Source organism: Podarcis gaigeae (assembly GCF_964106915.1).
Source record: "Podarcis gaigeae genome assembly, chromosome: 2".
In the NCBI taxonomy this organism is placed as follows: Eukaryota; Metazoa; Chordata; class Lepidosauria; order Squamata; family Lacertidae; genus Podarcis; species Podarcis gaigeae.
Window position 1 is genome coordinate 28,413,277 of NC_139679.1, and position 21,121 is coordinate 28,434,397.

The 21,121-nt window shown below is 47.7% G+C and overlaps 1 protein-coding gene across 11 annotated transcripts in view; it reads right to left on the reverse strand.

Moving 5' to 3' along the window:
* Positions 1 to 21,121, reverse strand: part of SDK2 (sidekick cell adhesion molecule 2) — a 331,653-nt gene that overhangs the window by 64,920 nt on the left and 245,612 nt on the right. For all 11 annotated transcript variants that reach the window (XM_083727356.1, XM_083727353.1, XM_083727349.1 and 8 more), the window contains exons 4-8: positions 19,203 to 19,350; positions 10,078 to 10,211; positions 3,952 to 4,063; positions 2,768 to 2,958; positions 1,285 to 1,368 (exon numbers count right to left, since the gene is read on the reverse strand). In XM_083727356.1, the coding sequence (XP_083583482.1) occupies positions 1,285 to 1,368; positions 2,768 to 2,958; positions 3,952 to 4,063; positions 10,078 to 10,211; positions 19,203 to 19,350 (669 nt within the window). The remainder of the gene's footprint in view (positions 1 to 1,284; positions 1,369 to 2,767; positions 2,959 to 3,951; positions 4,064 to 10,077; positions 10,212 to 19,202; positions 19,351 to 21,121) is intronic.

The window sequence follows — 21,121 nt, forward strand, 5'->3', positions numbered from 1 at the left end:
GCACCAAAGCTACCCCCTTAGAGCTGTTTAGCATCCTATTTTTTAAGATCACTTAAGCCAGGGGTGGGGAAACTGTGACTCTTCAGGTGTTGCTGGATTAAAACTCCCATAAGTTTCAGCCAACTTGGCCAGCTGTCAGGGTCAATGGGACTTGTAGTCCAGCAGAGTGTCTGGATGATCACAGGTTCCTCACCTATGCTGTACTGTACCCTTGGGAGCAAGCCCCACTGAACTCAAAGAGACTTCATTTTCTGAGTAGACATGTATAGGATTGCACTGCTATTACTGAACATCTGTTTCTGAATGAACTTGCCCATGCATTAATAAGATCATCTTCAGAGGCCCATCTCCAGAAGACTCTGCTATTGGAGGTTAGGCAAGTGGCAAACTGGGGAAAGGTCCCTCTCTGTTGAACCGCCCCTGCTTAAGGAACTGTCCCCCACCCCACCCCAAAGCAGCTCATTCAACATTTATTTTTATGCCACTTTGGTGCTAAGGGAGTACCTTTTCATTTCCCCAGGCTTTTAACATTTAGGGAGCTTTCTCTTAATATCTCTTTTATTGCTTCTTTTACCCTGCTGTTTTGATTAACCGTTCTTCTTCCACTGTACTTTTATGATCTTTTTCTATTGTGAACCACCCTGCAAATCACAACCACTGAAGGTCAGTGTATGTATGTATGTATGTATGTATGTATGTATGTATGTAAATAAATAAATAAATTCAGCGCCTCCGCTATATCCTCTGGGAACTCAACAAACTTGGACAGACTATTCTTAAGCAACGTCTGCTAGGTTTTAAGCTCAGGCGTGCATCTTGCAATTTAAGTTTGCGGCTGCCTCTTCACCGTCTTTGGAACTGTCTTGAGATACTCTCCGCTCCTTTCATGGAGAGAGCATAGACACTGACATCATATCATCTGCGAATGAAGTTGCCATCTAGCACTGGGTTCCTGTCTTAGGCTGTCTGAAGGCTCAGGCAGATGTCACTGTGTCACCCTTGTTTTGTTCAGATCGTCTTTTCAAGGTTATCCCTGCAGCTTGACGCGATGCATAGAAAATGTGCTTCTCTTTATTTAAAAGTTTTAAAAATGTAGAAGAAGGGAAAGCAGCATAAGAATGGTGGGCGCTCTATAATCTCTCCCTAACCCCCACCTCCGTGTGGGAAATCTTCCAAATTTAGTTCTTTCTGGGAGACGGCTTGTTTGAATACCCAAGTTTCTAACCAAGTTCCAAAGCTTCCAAACTGGTTAGGAAGAATACCAAAGAGCCAGAAGAAAATTACCTTTGGCCTGGCATGGAATCTGAACCACCTTCTCCATCTCAGCTGTGATGTGCCTCTCTGGTTCCTTGGTGAACTGAGGTGGCTCTGCAAGACAGAACATGGACATGGGACTGGCCGGAATTCTCACTTGTATGGGAAGGTGATCAATGTTTAAGGTTCAGTCCTAGGCATGTCCAGCCAGGCGTTGTGAAATTACCCCTGCTGTCTATCACAGTAGACAATACTGGGCTAGATGGACCCACAGCTCAGTGTTTTTACTGACAGCACTAAACATCCCCATATAAATGGTCCTGGACTCTGCGTTCATCACCCGAGGCCCTTTCTCACGTGCCTCCTCTACCTGAGGTCCGGAGAAAAATGACGCCAGTAGAAAATGTTCCTCTGCAACCAGGCCTTGGGCTGATTAATACTCCACAGCCTTTTAAATGTGTCTGTGGTAAGGGGGAGGTTATTGTTTTGCTGTTTCGTTTTACCTATTTTCATGTTTTTATTGAAATTGAAATACTTTATTGTCACTTGTACAACTTGTATACAGTGAGATTACACAAGCGCCCCCCCACTCAGCTCTCTTAGTCTTAATTCCCCTTGTTTACTGACGCACACCCACCAAACCCAAAAGTCAGTTGCCCTGTTGTTATCTTTTCATTCAGTAGCCTAACAGCCCATGGATAGAAGCTGTTCTTTACCCTGTTGGTGCGACTAATCATGCTTCTATATCTTCTGCCTGAGGGCAGGAGATCAAGAAAGTGTCGGTCAGGGTGTGAATCATCCCTGAGAATTTTCCTCACTCTCCTGAGGCAACGTTCTTCCGCTATTTCATCTGGCAGATTCACGGGACAGCCCATAATATCTTGTGCTGTATTCACCACCCTCATTTTATCCTGAATTTTTACTCTGTGAACCGCCCTGAGGTCTTACAACGAAGGGCTGAGTATAAATATTAAGAAAGAAAGAAAGAAAACCCCAAACATTTACATGTGTAAAGGTAAAGGGACCCCTGACCATTAGGTCCAGTTGTGACCGACTCTGGGGTTGCGCCGCTCATCTCGCTTTATTGGCCGAGGGAGCCGGCGTATAGCTTCCGGGTCATGTGGCCAGCATGACTAAGCCGCTTCTGATGAACCAGAGCAGCGCATGGAAACGCCGTTTCCCTTCCTGCCGGAGCGGTACCTATTTACCTACTTGCACTTTGATGTGCTTTCCAACTGCTAGGTTGGCAGGAGCAGGGACTGAGCAACGGGAGCTCACCCTGTTGCGGGGATTCGAACTGCCGACCTTCTGATCAGCAAGTCCTAGGATCTGTGGTTTAACCCACAGCACCACCCGCATCCCTATTTACATGTGGAGTTGGCTGATACTTCTCAAGTTTAAAAACTAACTTTGCTCCTGGGCATATAATAGCCCCCAGAACTTGAGCAAACATTCCCAGACTTGTTGGCAGCCCTGTTCCATCCACTCTCCACTTTCCTCCACCCATCCTTACCCAGCACAGAGAGATAGGCTCCCCGGACCACGGAGGGTACACTGCTACTTCGCAGAACAGCTTCACACTCGTAGTAGCCGCTGTCGCTCAGTGAGGGGTTGAGTATGGTCAGGCGCCGGTTATAGTCGCTGATGCCGCCGGACACTGGCACCCCGCCCTTCTTCCAGATGATGTGCAGCTTGATGAGTGGCCTGGTTAGCAGAGAAGCCTGTGAGGGGGGACCCCTTCTAATGGGGCCAGTGTCACCAGATTAAAAACAAACCAACAAACAAACCCAGGACCCCAAGTATCTCTGCAGTCCAAGGAAACGCACACATAGCGTCAGTGCCAGATTTATGTATAAGCTAAACAAGCCATAGCTTAGGGCCCCACTCTCTTTGGAGGCCCCCCAAAAATAAAAGGGAAAAAAACCTGGATGTACATTTCCAAAATATAAGATAAAAAACAAATAATATAAAACCTACATACAACAACAGTGTTTTGTGTTGTGTAGGCTGCTATGATGTAAGTAATGGGGCCCGCCTGCTAGCCTGCTCCCTAAAATATCACTGGTTTGATCATTTCTATATATAGCCTACATTCTGGATATTTTGTTATGTGCAAACGGCTTTAGATACCTATTAGGTCCATAAATCACCATATAGCAGATATTCAACGCAAAAAACAGCAACAATTGTTGTTGACAAGGGACAGCTGGACATATAAAGGGCCCCATTACCTTCAGTAGCTTAGGGCCTCATCAAACCTAAATCCGGCCCTGCCTAGCATTCTGGTTCAGGTTTGCAGGTATGAGTGTAAACATGCGTTCAGGGAGATTGGGCTGCTTTTACGGATGCAAACTGCCAGGAACGAGGGGATCCTGGAGAAGAGCTCTGCTGAAGAAAAGTATTTCTCACATACGTGGGTGGGTTTCCGCTTCGCAGGTAGATTGCACTGGGTGAAGGCAGCGGCCCAGTTGTCAGCAGAGACCATCAGGTGGACAAAAAAAAAGGCCACTTCCCAGCTTTGCACCTATGAACCAGAACTTCAGCTGGGGGGGTCAGGCCTGCACAAGTCGGGCGTCTGAGGCTCCATGTGAAAGATGGGCTCATACCATCACCTTCAACATCCCAGCAACCGGGACAACTATGCTTCACATACACAAGACACCGTTTGCGGAGCCTTGCAGCCTAGTGGAGACTTACCTGGCATTGGCCACACACTCCAGGGTCACTTCTGAGGTGCCAGAGACGACGCTGGTGTTGCGTGGCGGAATTATGATGGTTGGTGCAATGGGGTCAGCTGGGCCGCCTACATCTGAGGAGGGATGAAGTGGTGTTGACAGCAAACACGGGTTCATGCACCAGACAGAAACACTCACAGGCTCTAACGCACAAAGACAGCGCACTGGCACTTTCAGAATGCAAGCAAAGGACTATCGAGAAGCCACAGGCTGCCCTTAACAATGGGATGGCACCTGGAGCAAGCAGCAGACTGCTCAATAAGCATATTTTGCCAAGTCTCAATATTTATCCTGAGCAGTCCCAGCACACAAAATCAAACCTCTCCTCCCACAACCTTCTAGAATCAGTGCCATGGTGTTATTAAGTCTTACAAATCCCTGAACATCTTTTTTTAAAACAAACAAACATGCAAATTAATACCCTACACGTTATAAATATATCATAATAAAAATTGAAAAACATAGCATACAAAATTACCATTTAGGACTAACTGGTACAGTTTCGTATGTTGATGAAGCAAATATAGAAATAATTATTCATATGATGCACATATAAATAAATAGTAAGCGGATGCTTTAAAAACCCCCAAATTATTTATCAGTCCTTTTCCCAGATACTAGAAAATTAAAAATGCCTTTCACTCCCTGATCAAACAATTTCTTTTAACTCTATAAGTACATCTAATGAATTCCCTTGTCCCGTAGCTTCCTGCAGAAATCCTGTAACAAAGCGAAATGAAAACTAAGACAAAACCTTTAGAAAATTTGTGGCGTGAAAAGTTCCAGGAGTTCAGCAGAAAGCTATGGGACACACACTGATTAGAAGCAGTATGTCCACCCTGAAACAACGTCTTCTTTAAAATAAGGTTTTATTTAGATTTTTTCATAATACATTACAATAAAAAAACAAACTAATCTAAACAAAAATCTAAAAAGAAAGAAAAAAGAAGAATACAAAGTCCTCTCTCACAGCTCGATCTTAACTCTTGTCCCACACAGAAAGAGGTGAACCCTCCCAGTTCTTACCTGGAAGCTCCCCTTTATTCTCCCGGTCTCCCACCCTGGGAGATCCTCCCTTCCAGAGTTCTAGCTTGGGGGGGGGGCAGGGGAGCCATAGCTATGGGAGCACATTTTTGAGGGAGTGCAATCAGGTGCTCCCAAGACATTTACAGAGCCCTGGCAGCTGAGGCGTGGCAGCAGGCAGGTTGGTCTAGTGGGCAGGTTGATGGAGGCAGCGGGCAAGGGGCCTGTCAGGAGGTGGGCTTGCCCCGGGCCTCCAGCAACCCACACTACACCACTGCTTCCTACCCCTGCCTCCCCCCCCCGAAACTTCTTCAGGTGCAAAATATAGTGAAAGCATTACCGTGACTAACTGCCCTGATACTGTCACGAGCACAAATGATTGTGAATGTACAACAGAAAATATGTCCAGAGGGGCCCTTCCTACCATTAATGTCAAATGTTTGGGGGTTGCGTGCTACTCTGTTATTATGGCATGTTGCAGAATAATATACAGTGGTACCTCGGGTTAAGAACTTAATTCGTTCTGGAGGTCCGTTCTTAACCTGAAACTGTTCTTAACCTGAGGTACCACTTTAGCTAATGGGGCCTCCCGCTGCCGCCGGAGCACGATTTCTGTTCTCATCCTGAAGCAAAGTTCTTAACCTGAGGTACTGTTTCTGGGTTAGTGGAGTCTGTAACCTGAAGCGCCTGTAACCCGAGGTACCACTGTACTTGCAATAAACCCCTTAAGTCTAGAGGGACCCTCAGTCCCCCCTGGACAGTTTGGGGAATTTCCCCCGCCATAGAGTCCTGCCTAGATCGATCGATGATAGATAGATAGACAGATAGATAGATAGATATAGATGATAGATAGATAGACAGATAGATAGATAGATAGATAGATAGATAGATAGATAGATAGATAGATGATAGATAGATAGATAGATAGATGATAGATGATAGATATTTAAGTTTGCCTTGGGAATCTCCCTGCACCTTCTGATACCTCCCGCTTACGTTTCAATGGTGCCAGTTTGATTGCCTAAGGACTGGCATTTGTAGAACCGAGATCACTATTATTAAGGTTTAAGATCCCCTTCAATCATTAGATTTCGCCGAGCTCTGCCACGTGCTCTCCTGGCCCCTAGCTGGGTAGCAGCAGGCAGTATTCGTTAGAAGATAAGGCCATATGAAAAGCTACTAATAACGGTGGCTTTATATTCCCTCCAGTGTTGAAGTCAGTAGGCCTCCAAATACCAGTTGGTGAGGGACATGGGCTGAAGATCATATATGGGCTTTTCAAAGGCTCTAGGTTGGCCACTGGAGGGGGAAAGGATTCTGGACCAGGTGGGCTTCAGAGAGGAAAGGAAAAGCGGGAGCAGCAGCAAGCAACAGGATAAGCGCATAAAGCAAAATAATGGCTATGATAAACCCCCCTTCCCCTGACGTGTTGGTTGGGATCGCAAGGTTGCTGATATAGCGGAATCCATAAAGGCGGGTGCTATGGTGTTTATTACACACTGAGGTACAGCACTCCAGATTAATGAGGCAAAGGAAGGGGAGGGGGGGACATAAAGCCAAGTCCGGGAGACATAAAACAGCTGCGAAGTAAACATCATCTGGAGGGATGGAGGAATCGTAAGGCCGATTCACGTGGATTTCACAGCTTTGCCGGGAGGCAGAAATCAAGGCCATTCCCAAAGTGCTGGGAGTTATGGGGGAAAGCAAAGTTGGCAATGCTTAATGAAAGAGAAAGGTTAACAGCTACAGGGCCCAGATGGAGGGATTTGGACAAGTCTTTTATCAATCTCAAACCAGGGGCAGAGAGGAAGATTGTGGGATTAAGATTGTGTTAGAATCAGGGCTGGGCCTGCCGTTCGGGAGGGTGAGGATGCATGCCTCAGGCCACAGATTTTGGGGATAACCATTATTTAGTTTATTACAGTGGAACCTCGTGTTATGGACGGGATCCGTTCCAGAGGCCCGTCCGTAACACAGAACTGACGCAAGCCAAAGTGCCGCGTCTGCGGGATGCAACACGAAAACACGTAACCTGAAGTAGGTGCAACATGAGGTATGACTGTATTATCTTTTACTGCTGGGAAGGATGGCATTTGGATTTTGTGCTTCAGGTCTACCTCTCTGCGGGTGAACTGACAAAACTTTGGAGAAGGGGGAGGCGATCCCATAACAGGTGTGGGAAAAGGATGAATGTCAGGTGAAGCTGAGATTTTTGCAAGATGCAGCTTCCCACCAGGATTCAAGGGGAGTGATAGATATGGGGGCAGCAAAGAACGGGGGGAAGGAGTAGGCACTTATGTGTTGTGCTTGATAGACTTTGATAATGCTAATGTGGGGAGGGGTGGTTCATTCTTAGCGCCTGGATAATCAGTGTGGTGCTGATTACGCTAAGGCTGCAGGTTCGATCCCTGCATGGGATAGCTGCATATTCCTGCATTGCAGGGAGTTGGACTAGATCAGCGGTTCTCAACCTGTGGGTCCCCAGATGTTGTTAGACTACAACTCCCATCATCCCTGAGCTCTGGCCTTGCTAGCTAGGGGTGCTGGGAGTTGTAGTTCAACAACATCTGGGGACACACACATTGAAAAAGGCTGGACTAGATGATCCTCGGGGTCCCTTCCAACTCTACGATTCTATGGTATCCCCAGTATCAGCTTTGTTCCTTAATTCTATGATTAGATCCTCACTCAGCCATGAAGCTCACTGGGTGACCTTGAGGCAGTCATTGTCCACATTTCAGCACAACCTACCTCACAGGGTTGTTTTGAGGATAAAATGGAGAGGGAACAACCCTGCACAGGATCTTGAGCTACTTGGAGGAAAGGCAGAATACATAGTAGTAGTAGTAGTAGTAGTAGTAGTAGTAGTAATAATAATAATAATAATAATAAAATTATTGATACCCCGCCCATCTGGCTGGGTTTCCCCAGCCACTCTGGGCGGCTTCCAACAGAATATTAAAATACAACAGTGCATCAAACATTAAAAGCTTCCCTAAACAGGGCTGCCTTCAAATGTCTTCTAAAAGTTTGATAGTTATTTTTCTCTTTGACATCTGGTGGGAGGGTGTTCCACAGGGTGGGTGCCACTACTGAGAAGGCCCTCTGCCTGGTTCCCTGTAGCTTTGCTTCTCGCAGCAGGGGAACCACCAGAAGGCCCTCGGCACTGGACCTCAGTGTCCAGGCAGAATGATGGAGGTGGAGACGCTCCTTCAGGTATACTGAAGGTATACATAGGTAACAACAACAGGGGCTTGTGACTCAAAGGTGAGTGTCATAACATGTGGAGGGCACCAGGTTGGCTAAGGCTGCCTTGGAGTGAAGAACAGCATATCACTGATGTGACATCCATATAGCTTTCTGTTCTCTGTGCTACAGGCATCTTGGTAAAGCAGGGATATTGTCTGGGTGGTGCAGGGAGCAGGGATGGGGGGCCTAAGCCCATGATGTAATTAGAGCCTCCTAGCTTTTGTAGCTGAGGCCCAAAGTGTCTAAATAAATTTGGAGCCGGCAGAAATGTTTAGTCAGCACCAGCCGGAGCTTCGCCAGAGATTTACTGCAAATTAAATTTGGGCCCGAGCCAGCAGAAGCGACGGAGAAGCCAGATGCAAAGAGATGCGGGCGACAGGCTGCGCTTTAGGGACCTGTTGGTCTGCAGGGGGGAAAAAACAACAGGCAAGACATAAACTACATCCTCAGCCCCTCTCGCACTTGGTTGTGGCTCTTTGGGCTAACATTATTTATTATATCAGCATTTCAGAACCTTGTGGCCTGTGCCTTATTTATTTGCATAGTCCTCACCAACTAGACTATATGCGGCTGTTGTCCTCAAGAATGGGCCAGCGAGGCTTACTTGGGGCCAAGCCCCACGGGATGGAGTGTGTGGGTCAACACGCCGCAAGTGATTTGCCCAAGTCATACAAACAGGCAGTGGTTCAAACCATCTAGAACAGGGCAAGGGAGCTGTGGCTCTCTAGGTGTTGTTGGACTGCAACTCCCCAAACAACATGGCTGGCATGGGCAATTGTCAGGGATGATGGAAGTTGTAGTCCAACAACATCCAATGTGGCACAGGTTAGCCAACTTACTTTAGAATGAGCACAGGCCTTGCCCACCTAGCTGTCCCTTGGCTTTGGAAGTGACAAGGTTCTCACTGAGATGAGGAAGTAAGGGAGGGGGGCTCAAGGAGGGAGTAAGGGGAAGAGGAGAGCAGGTTGGTGGGTGTAGTGGGCTTGGTGAGTAAAGTAAGCCAGGATTGTCAGCCCCTAAAGGTAAAGGTAACGGGACCCCTGACCATTAGGTCCAGTCGTAGCCGACACTGGGGTTGTGGTGCTCATCTTGCTTTACTGGCCGAGGGAGTCGGTGTACAGCTTCCGAGTCATGTGGCCAGCATGACCAAGGCACTTCTGAGGAACCAGAGCAGCGCACGGAAACGCCGTTTACCTTCCCGCCCGAGCGGCACCTATTTATTTACTTGCACTTTGACATGCTTTCGAACTGCTAGGTTGGCAGGAGCAGGGACAGAGCAAGGAGAGCTCACCCCGTAGCGGGGATTCGAACCGCCGACCTTCTTATCGACAAGTCCTAGGCTCTGTGGTTTAACCCACAGCACCACCCGCGTCTAGACTATAATAAATAGGAGAAGAAATGTGACAGGCATCCCCCAGCGCATGCAAGTTTACTCGAAAGCAAATCCCACTGAGTTCAGTTGGAGCTATTCCCAAGTCAGTGTCTTTAGAATTGCAGTCATAGCAATGAAAAGTCCAGACATGGAGAAGCATGCACATGTGTACATAAAAAGCATGCATATGCACACACAGTGCTAAATATGTGGACATCCCATCCAATGGTTACTTCCAAAAGTTCCTGGCAAGCAGCTTAGTTTCCTAGCGCTCCACCCCGTTGCTGTTGCGAGCAAGAAATGGCAAGCAGAACCGGGTGCTTCATCCTTCTCCTGGTTCCCGCAGGATTTTGCCTACCACGCTAAAGGTATAGATGCCTTGCTACAAAAGCTGTGAACTCCCACTCAGAGGTCTCTCCCACCTCGGCCCCATGGGTCACTTACTCTCCACAGTGAGGGTGATGGGCTGGCTGGTTTTATTGTCTCCGTTCTTGTCATTCACGGCCTGCACATAGTACCTTCCAGCATCAGGTGCCACTGTCGATAGGATGACCAGGGTGTTCTCCAGCGTGATGGCTCTGAAGGAAAAGGGAGGAAATGGCTTTAGAGAAGAGTGTCTCACTTTAAAAGAGGTTGATAGGAGAGGTGCACAAGCTTTGCTAGCTAGCTCGCTGACTCCACCCAAACTTTGCCACAAATAATCCAGCATGGATTATGAGCTCTCTTGCTTTGTGGGGACCGATATGGAACACTGTGTTCCCCAAGGAGGCTTTTGGCATTCCACACTTCAAACACACACACTATGGGCTGTATGTCTACAGTCTTTCACCATCCCCCCCCCAGGAAATGATTCCTTAACTCTGGCATCTGGGACAAATCAAGTATAGGCAGCCAAAAACTTTTTTGGGTTGACAGTGCGGAGGAAGCGTATTGTCTGGGTCAGAGCTGTAAAAACCGAATGTTTTTTACCTCTCTCTTTTTTTACATACTTAGGGTAAGGTAAAGGTAAAGGGACCCCTGACCATTAGGTCCAGTCGCGGACGACTCTGGGGTTGCAGCGCTCATCTCGCTTTATTGGCCGAGGGAGCCGGCATACAGCTTCCGGGTCATGTGGCCAGCATGACTAAGCCGCTTCTGGCAAACCAGATTAGTGCATAGAAATGCCATTTGCCTTCCCACTGGAGTGGTACCTATTTATCTACTTGCACTCTGACGTGCTTCCGAACTGCTAGGTTGGCAGGAGCAGGGACCAAGCAACGGGAGCTCACCCCGTCGTGGGGATTCGAACCGCCGACCTTCTGATCGGCAAGCCCTAGGCTCTGTGGTTTAACCCACAGCGCCACCTGTGTCCCTTAGACTTAGGGTAGCCAGCTGCAAAAGAGGACACGGTTGGGTTTTCTTGCACCTTTAATAGTTGTGTAGAAACGGGAATTTCAGCAGGTGTAGCTTGTTGCTGAAAGGCCCACTTCTGCTTAAAGGTTCAGGAGCCCTGTCATGTCTGCAGTTACCGTAGATGTATTAGAGCAATGTTTAGGGGAGTGTGTTGGGTTCTTGCCTGAAAAAAATGGACAAGGGGGCACTTCTGAAACTAAGCCACACCACTTGCACAGCAGCAAGTCTTTTTCTATCACGCAGGACTGCTGTTTGGCCTGAGCTCCCAGGACAGAGAGAGATATACAGACAAATAATAAACACACTCTACACCTACTTGCATAAACATCTGAAAGTGCATGCTTCCACTCAGGTATTTTTAGTGCTGCCTTTTTGGGAAAAGACCATCAGTGTGGTCATGATTTCATTTGGTGTATGCCTGGGATTGGGCACTGGCAGGTATGCAGACTGAGCACACATAATCTAATTGCCAAGTGTATATTTAAACACAGAATGCATGTAAAAGCACATAAATGCAAACCTACCACCCTCTCATTTCCTGGATGCCTTGTGTGCAAGTATCTTTTCTTTTGGCAGCTAAAAAAGCATACTGCCTTTCCTTCAAGGAGCTCAAAGCAGTCAACATGGGATTTCCAGGTAGTTTTCTATCCAGGTTCTGGCCAAGGCTTCACCTGCTTTCCTTTAAAAATGGAACCACAACCAGTACCTGCATGTGTGCTCCTTGACTGGTGGCAATGGGGGGGGGGTGCATGTTAGGTTTAGGTAGTTGTGTATATGGTGTTTTTCACATAGATCTATATATGCATTAATGTACATAAACTAGGGTTGCTGTATTTAAAAAAGTGAAAATCTGAACAGCTTTCGGCTGCAGTATTCCAGGTATGTCTAGAAAATTTGGGAGTGTGTGCAATTCTGCATACACACATGTAATACATGCAGGTGACTCCAGAAGACAAGCCAGCTGCAATCCTCAGCCAAACATGTTGAAGCTACTTTCACCTCAAACAAAAGGCAAAAAATAAAATAAAATTCTTCCCCATCTCCTGGTGCCGGCCTTTAAATTACCCCAGTGACGAATTGCTCAGGAGGGAGAACAAGTTGGATGTTCCTAGATTAATAGTTTTCCTTTTTACAGAATGATCTAATCTGCTGGAGACATAAAATGGCTGGGGGAGGGGAACTATATTTTACCATCAAATTTGTGATAAAGGAGCTTTATCTTCTCAAACCGCCTTCACAAATGGAAAGGCAACCAGTTCACTTCCCGCATAATGGAGGTTACATATTCAATTGCACCACAATGTCTGTATACGGGAGAGAAACATAGCCGTTCGGTGTTGAATCTAGGACGCCATGTGTACTTTTATTCTTTAAAGAACGCGTGTGTGTTTTTTTGTGTGCTTACTAATCGAAGGAGGTTTTGGCAGAAGTGTGTTATACGGGTGCACAACGTGTGTAATAAAACATCACGTAATAAGGGGTAAATGTGTCTCGAGGGGTCAAATTAGATGAGATACTCGGGAGATGCATGATCAGCCCCCCTGGAATACACACACACACACACTGAAACACACACATATATATACACACACAAACACTGAAACACAGCTTTGGGGAGGCGGTGCTGCAAATTGAACTTGAGAGCAGTGGGTGATTCCTCTAGCCTTTGGGCTGTTTTTCCAATCAAATTTGGGCTCCTCGGCTGCATTCCAAATTGGAGGTGGAGTTGATTCGGGAAGGTGAGAACAACTTGGCTGGCTTCCCTGTTAAGGTGCTTTGTGTAGTCAACTCAACAGGCCTTTGCAGACATCAGCCTTAATCAGAGTTAGGGGACTGAGAAAAGGTTACAGGATCACACAGCCCAGAAAATGACAGATGTCATCTCCATCTAGGCACAGATTTCCTTTGTCTAGTTTGACCATGGTTCACTGTTATCTATGCACTGACGTTAGACATTAGCTAACGCAGCGGACTGAGCTGAGCTGTGTCATCTCCAGGAGTCTGTCTAAACATGTGATAGGGGTGTAGAAGAGCCTTATAACATCTCTTGGTATAGGGGTGCGGAACAGCATCTCGATGGCAGAGCCACCCCCCTGTCAATCACCAGGCATCACCATGGCATTTGGTGACCCAGCTTCAAATGAAAGAATCAAGAGCGCATGAATTTAAACCTGAAATGCGAAGGAAAGAATAGAGGTGCCTTTGGACTCCCAAGTCATGGTGCCAACTTTCCCATGCTTGATGTCATTTACCAGGCTGGGGAAAGGTGGGTGTGGTTCACCCAAAACAGCCTGGTAGGCCAACCTCTGAGGCTGGTAGACCATTGCTTTAGTGCTAGTATTTGAGTTATATTACCTAACTTAGGGCTTATCCACATTGACCTTTGGCCCCATGCTTTCCAGGCACACGTTTGTGCTTTGAAGCTGTGTCCAAGCGCTCCCCCCCGCCCAGCCTTCCTTGCAAAAACCCACTCTTTAAAGCTGAAGAACAACAGCCTTTCTGTGGCTTTTTTAGGAACATTGGGGAAGGAGCCCATCCAGCTTGTCTCCTGCGAGAAAAACTGGTGCTTCAGCACAGTATGAGATGTCTGACCCTATTCTGCCCGGAACTCGTGTCCATGGTCCACACTGCATTGTTTTCTTAGGCATCGAGGCATCCATTCCTCCTTTAATCTGATCCTTTTTCCAAAGCAGCTTCAGTCTCGCCCTCCAGCACCGTTGTACACAGCTTAGAAAACAGTATTTCCCTGCTAGGATGGAAGGCAGGCTGGCTGCTTCTTCGGGTGACCCCTCTTCTCCCTTCCTCCTTTAGTTGCAGGAAAATGTCACCTCCTTTCTACCTGGCTTCTTCTAGAGGGGCCTGCATTGGTCAACCAGCTCGCAACGTTGAATCTCCCTTAAAAAATAGATCTGGCTACTGCAGGTCCGCTTTCCACTGATTTGCTAACAAACATTTGCTCTGGTTTGGCAGTAAAGAACAGCTTTCATACACTCCAATATTTCTCCAATGAAAATAGGGACGTCCTAGGGGAAAGCAGGACATTCTGAGATCAAATAAGAAATCAGGACAGCTTCTGTAAATTCAGGACTGTCCCTTGAAAATAGGGGCACTTGGAGGGCCTGCAACTTCACACAGGGAAAGTTCTGGGGTGCAAAAAAGAGAGTGCTCAGACACAGGAGCTTTAAAACACGGACTTGTGCTGGAAAGTGCAGAGGAAACGTTAGTGTGGATAAACCCCTAAGTAGCTCTTATTACCCTTGGTGTTAGCAGAGGGCACACAACTGAAAGCAGAACAGGAGTGGCATTACTTATATCAGGCACTGGGAGGCTACATTTTAATAGCCTTGTGCCTAAGGGAAGCAGGATGGGTCGGAAGAGAGGCACACGGATAAGCACAAAGGAGGGAACCTAGGAGTAGAAAACAAGGCCAGAAACAGCAAAGAAGAAGAAGAAGAAGAAGAAGAAGAAGAAGAAGAAGAAGAAGAAGAAGAAGAAGAAGAAGAAGAGTTGTAGTTTGGATTTGATATCCTGCTTTATCACTACCCTAAGGAGTCTCAAAAGGGACACGGGTGGCACTGTGGGTTAAACCACAGAGCTTAGGACTTGCCGATCAGAAGGTCGGTGGTTTGAATCCCCGCTACTGGGTGAGCTCCCGTTGCTCGGTCCCTGCTCCTGCCAACCTAGCAGTTCGAAAGCACATCAAAGTGCAAGTAGATAAATAGGTACCGCTCTGGCGGGAAGGTAAACAGCGTTTCCGTGCACTGCTCTGGTTCGCCAGAAGTGGCTTTGTCATGCTGACCACATGACTTGGAAGCTGTATGCCGGCTCCCTCGGCCAATAAAGCAAGATGAGCGCTGCAACCCCAGAGTCGGTCACAACTGGACCTAATGGTTAGGGGTCCCTTTACCTTTTTAAGGCATCTCAAAGTGGCTAATAATCTCCTTTCCTTTCCTCCCCCACACCAAACACTCTGTGAGGTGAGTGAGGCTGAGAGACTTCAGAGAAGTGTGACTAGCCCAAGGTCACCCAGCAGCTGCATGTGGAGGAGCGGGGAAGCGAACCCAGTTCACCAGATTACGAGTCCACCGCTCTTAACCACTACACCACACTGGAGAAATGAATGAAGCAAGAGTTAACAGGCAGACTCAGGAACACACAGTAGGAGATGAAGAGTGAAGAATGCTGCTTAAGGAGCATAAGTGCAAAGTCCTTATGGGGACTCTGGGGCTAGCTGCCCCATTCATTGGATTGTGGGCCCCACATGCACTACCGCATGAACACACGTATGCAACATTTGTCGGACTTCACACACTTTCTATATGCTAATTCTGTGCGCCGGGCTCCACAGCCCCCAACTTTGTACCCTTTTGAGTGAGCTGTGCCTGGGAGCAAACAAGCAGAGAGTTGGCTGCTAGGAAAGCTTCGGCTCGTGAAAAATTACCCTTTGCCAGAGGGGAAATGCTGTATCGCACTATGAATGTGTCTGTCTGTATGAGGAGACATGGCAATTTTTCGCCCTCTTTCCTGAACAGAGTATTACAACCCTTAAGAAAGAGCGAACGCCCTTCCTTACGTCTCTCTCCCTCTCCGCCCCCTTCTCTCCCAAATTCATTTTCTCCATGATAAACAAAGCCATTAGTTTATCAAGTCTATCTCCGGATTTTAATGTGATGCGCCTGAGACATCTGTTAAACATCCTTAATGTTAGTTTAACAAGGACACATTCTGCCGCATTCCCTCACACTTTCTCCCATTAAGAGGGGAACGTGGCAGGGTTCTCTCTGACAAACAGCCAGGCTAATGTGTCTGCCTCGTGCCTTTCCAATGGGGGAGAAGGTTGAGGAGAGGAGGTTGTGGCGGGTTTTCTTGCAGGATGTGCTTTGTGCCTCTTCCAGGGTGCATCTCTCCCTCTCTCAGAGTAGAAAGCATCCTGGCCTATCAATATTCATAATGCTGTGCATGTTGCCAAACCATATTTTTATCTATAGGCAACCTACTCAGACGCCTACCCTGGCATGCCATGTAACAAGCTGACTGCAACAATTCCCACATCCCTGTAGGTGTTGGGAAAGTTGTTACGCCTCTTCAGCATCCATGATGACTCTTGGAAGTAGACAACAGCTGAGAGCATTGCCGTCAAGGAGAGAAGGGAAAGACACAGAGAAACCCCACCTCCCAGATCATCAAAGCAAGGGTACTGAAGATAATATGGCGATTGATGTCTGAGTTAAGGTTAAAAAAAGAATGTGTGTATGTGCGTGTAAGAACCTCTGCTCTTTCTTTCTAACGCATCTGCGAATGTTCACATTTGCCGCTCTGTAAAGATTCATTTGCTTTATTCTTTTTTTTTTTGGGGGGGGGGGAGGGAGGGATGCACCAGGAACTCGGGACCTGAAGTCAAGTGCTAATGATGGAGCAGAGTGAGCCCATTAACAAACTGAATAACACAGTCCTGGCTCCAGGCCACAATTCAGCTCAATGGGATGCGTAGAAAGGAACTGTTGCTTATCGCCAACAAAAAACAGGGAGTACAAACTAAGGAGCGCTCATCCAAACCGACCTTTTGCCCCACGCTTTCTAGGCACAGTTAAGCCACGCTTTCCTGGACGCAGACTTGGAAAGCCCGGACCTGTGTCTAGAAATGGGAGCAAAGGTAAATGTTTGATGAGCATCCAGTTTGTTCGAAGACAGCAGGAATCCACAGCTCCGTCTGCCAAGCCAACAGCATTCACCGGCTGGGGATTTCTCGCTCACGAGATGCCACTGCTGGATCCACTTTTCAAGGAAGGACCTCCTTGAACTCTCTTATGAATATTAATCAGCTGTAATTGCTGTGATATGGTTGATGGAGCCAGAATGGAAGGCAATTGGCATGCAAGCATTACTCTGCGGTGTCACTGAGGCAGGGTGGGAATACGGGCCGTTACGCAAGTGGCTCCCGAGGGGACACTTAGCTGGCAAAGTGTGATGAAATGCTGGCCACCTTAGATGGGAATGGCATGCCTCCTGTCAGGGGAGCGGGAAAGCTTCTCTGGGTGCTTCTAATATGGGGGGGGGGGGCTTAAAACTGTAAATTGGTTGTTAAGGTATTGCAAGCAAGTAACTGGCAATAGGCATTTTAAAAAAACTTATCAAATTTTCCCTGGAAATGATTAAATTGGGGTTGGCAAAAGGGCTGGCATTTTGATGCCAATGTCACGTGAACGCTGAAAAAAGCTGGCACATACCCCTTGAGATGAACAGGGAGACAAAGCAGGGATTTCTGAGAGAATGAAAGCAATTTCCACTATTGGTCATATTTTTTTGCTTAAAACAGAGGAAAGGTTTATGTGTCTGGATGCATGGACAATCTCGTTGCTTTGATAGTGCTTTTATGTATGTGGAGAGTAATGGTAAAGAACCTAATGTGGGTTTGTGGGTTTTGCTCTAGGGCAGAGGTTTTCAACCTTTCTGAGTCCACGGCTCCCTTGACCAACTGCAATCTTTCTGTGGCACCCCTGTGGGGCTCAGGAGCCCAGTTGTGTCACCCTTGCCTGCACAGCTGGCAGCCCCTCACCCTTTTTCAAACACCCTCCCTTCTGGAGTGTTCCCTCAGCCTTCTCTCCTCTCCTCTCCCCTCTCCTTGGGAGTCCTCTTAGCAGCCATTGCTGCTGCCCCAGGTCTCTGAGATGCTGTTCCATGCCCCAAAAAGAGGTGCCTCTTCATGTGGGGCACCACAGGGGCCTGGAACCTGTCTGTCCATTCCCAACAGCAAGGGGTGGCAGACTTGCTTGCGTACTCTGAGACGGCCTGAACTCCTGGCAACCAGCACCCCCTGGCCAGCCCCAGAGCCACCACTCGCCTGGGGAGCTTGTAGCCAGGGCTGCTGCAACAACTGGGCAAGCCCTTGGGAGGCAGAGACACGAGAGGGCATTAGATGATGGAGGGAAGGAAAAAGGGACAGAGGCCAGTGTTGCCATCATTCAAGGCACCCCAGGGTGTCACGGCACACTGGTTGAAAACCACTGCTCTAGGGGTTAGTGCCCCAGTTAATCTGTGAGTGGGCTGCTTTGGATGCCGCCATCACGATGGAAAGGAGAGGGAACACAACCTACCATATTTTTCGCTCTGTAAGACGCACCCTGTTGAAATTCTGCCTCGGTCAGAGGGATGTGCCAGTCTTCCAGGCACTGGCTGAATTCCTTTCTGACCTCCCTCCTGCGACTCCCGGCAGGAAAACAGAAAGGTCCGTTCTGGCGATTTTTCCCAGGCTGTGAGAAAAACACACCACTGCTTCTCCTCCTCCCTGCTCCCCAGGGAGGGGAATCAGACTCAGACAGAAACGTATCTACATGTCTTTATTTCTGTCTTTCGCAGCCATACAGATAAAGATGTCTGCACTCTTTGAACAACAGAGAGAATCTCACTCCACCCATGTACATCCTGTACAGGTCATATGACTCACACTGAGCTCACATCCGGTGCTCAATAAGGAGAATGGACTGCCCCTTTGTTTCCATGGCAACAGTCACAAACATCCTGTCTAGCTTTCCAGCCAGCAGCAGCTGACTTAGCTGCTTCTTGCTGCCGCATTGCTTCTTTATAGTAACACACCCGACCTTAAGATGCACCAAGTTTTAGAGGGGGAGAACAAGGGGAAAACAGTTCTCTCCCTCTCTGCGCAGCGCCCCTTCAGCGAAGCGGCAGGAGAAACGGAGCCCCTTCCATTTCTCCTCCCACTTCGCTGAAGGGGCGCTGCGCAGAGAGGGAAAGCTGCGCAGCACCTCTGCAGTGAAGCAAAGCCAGGAGAGCAAGAGGGGTCAGTGCGCACCGACCCCTCTTGTTCTCCTGGCTTCAGCGAAAGCAATGCGAAGCCATGGAGCCTGTGTTCACCCCATAAGATGCACACACATTTCCCCTTACTTTTTAGGAGGGGAAAAGTGCATCTCATAGAGCGAAAAATACGGTAATTGTGCTTTTTGTCCCTCGTGCTTCTCCAGCTCATCCAAATGTGAACTTGCAGTCCTCCCCTCTATGTTTATCAAGCCAAACATGCAGGTGAAATAGCAGGCCTTTGAGGAGGATAATAAGAAGGCACATGGTTCCATTATCCAAAGTGTGTGGGTGCTGCTTTTCCCAAACACCTTCCAGCATTCTTTTAAACTCCGGTGGTTCTTCTAAAGGCCAGTTGTACTCACATGCGGCTGCTGGGAGGGATCTTGCGTCCGTCACGGAACCATGTGACCTGCGGGCGAGGGAAGCTGGCGATGCGGGGAGCGCGGATGACGGCGGCTTCCCCGTGAGACACACTCTGTTGCTTCTCAGTCTCCTCAAAGCTTCCCATATCTAGGGAGGAGAAAGGAAGAAAGAGCAGCAAACAGGTTAGGTGCAAGGGCAGAGAAACCAAATACCTGGCATTCTTAGAGCCTGGCTGTACAGCAGGTAAGTTGTAGGCTCCTATGTCCTCCACTACCACTATGTTTAAACATGTTCCCAAGAACCCAGAGTTTTTCTAATCCCCAATTTATACATGGAGGTCCTATGCAAGTGGATGAAGAAGATTATGAGACCAGGGTGGTAGGGGAGTCCCAATAAAAACTTAAGATGCCACATGTTAAGGCAGAGTTTATTAGAAAAGGCAGCTAGGCTCCTTCATACCTTCCAACTTTTTCTGATGCAAAACCAGGATATATGTCTTCCAGGACATACTCCTGAGCAAGTCACATGACTCACGCCTCGCTCTCACCCTGAAAAAGCATTTTTTTTTCAGGGAAAGAGTATGCGAGATGGCGGGACACATAATGGCCGCCAAGATCTCGTGAGACAAAATGGGATGTCCCTTTTTTTCTGGGGCACTTGGAATGTATGCAACTTATGGGTCACCAATCTGAACACAGCTTGCCAGATATGCATGGTATGGGCCTGATAACCCTCCTGTGCTTGTTCTCTGCCTATAACTATAAACACGCGGTGGTGGTGGTGGAGGCAGTGGCTATCAAGTATGCTGCATGCCACAATGCAGTGCTCATGGGCTGCATTTGTATCCATGGGTCCCAGTTGAACAAGCCAGCAGTGCAGTGCAATCCAGCCCAGTGTCATCAAAATGCCATAATCTAACTTCATTACAGGATTCCTGTGTTGGTTCGCAGCTGTCATCTTGACACCTGGAAATTTGATAGATTTCCTCAACCTTTACTTGGCTACGCAGCAAGTCAGCTCTCATGCGGTGCTAGTTTTGTTTTGGGCATGAATTGCTAAGTGCAAAACACACACTTATATCATGCTATTCATGAAATGCTGCTATCTTTATGTATAAATCGCTGGTTTTTCCTTGCAAAAATAGATGGGAAAGAGTACCTGGCCCATTCTCAGTCACCGCCCATGTGCACTTCGAAAGGTGGCAATTTATATCGTGTGAGTGAGCACCCTTCTCGGCTGACATGATACGATACGCGTTTTGTACTTGCAAATCGGTTCCCCGAGCACAAGCAAATCACCAGAAGTGGGCACAAGTTGCAGTGGAGAAGCGTGGCTCTTCTGCAAACAGGTATGGCTTTTCAGCGAGGCATTATTGAGCCCGTGCAGGTTTCTTTAGAACATAGACGGCATTAAATTAATGTTTCATGTGCTTTAAATTGGCAATGACCCATGCTAAAAAGCAAATGTCTTGTTCTCCCACGCTCGATGCAATCTCCTCTGCTTATACACTCTGCCTATGCACGTTCATCTGTGCACCTCCCCTTCCAAACGCCCACACTCACAACCCTCCACTTACAGTTCCCAGGCCTGCCCCCCCCCTCCAACACTCATATAATCTACATTCAGAGGTGCCTTTCCCCTTTCCCCTCCTCACACCATTTGATCAACAGTTACCTTGATGCTGCTGGGATGGAGGTCAGTGCCTCCTCGTGCAGCACAGCTGCTTGTGTGCTTGAAAATTTATAGAACCTTTAATAATAATAGTACTAATGACAAAATTGGGGGGGGGGTGTGGGGAGACATTTTATTGACTTGCTTTAATTGCTGTAATTAAAAACGTGTAAAGAATCTCTTTTTAATGACTTGGCCATTAGCGTTAGCACAGCTGCCTGATTAATTTCCCATTAGCTGCCTGATT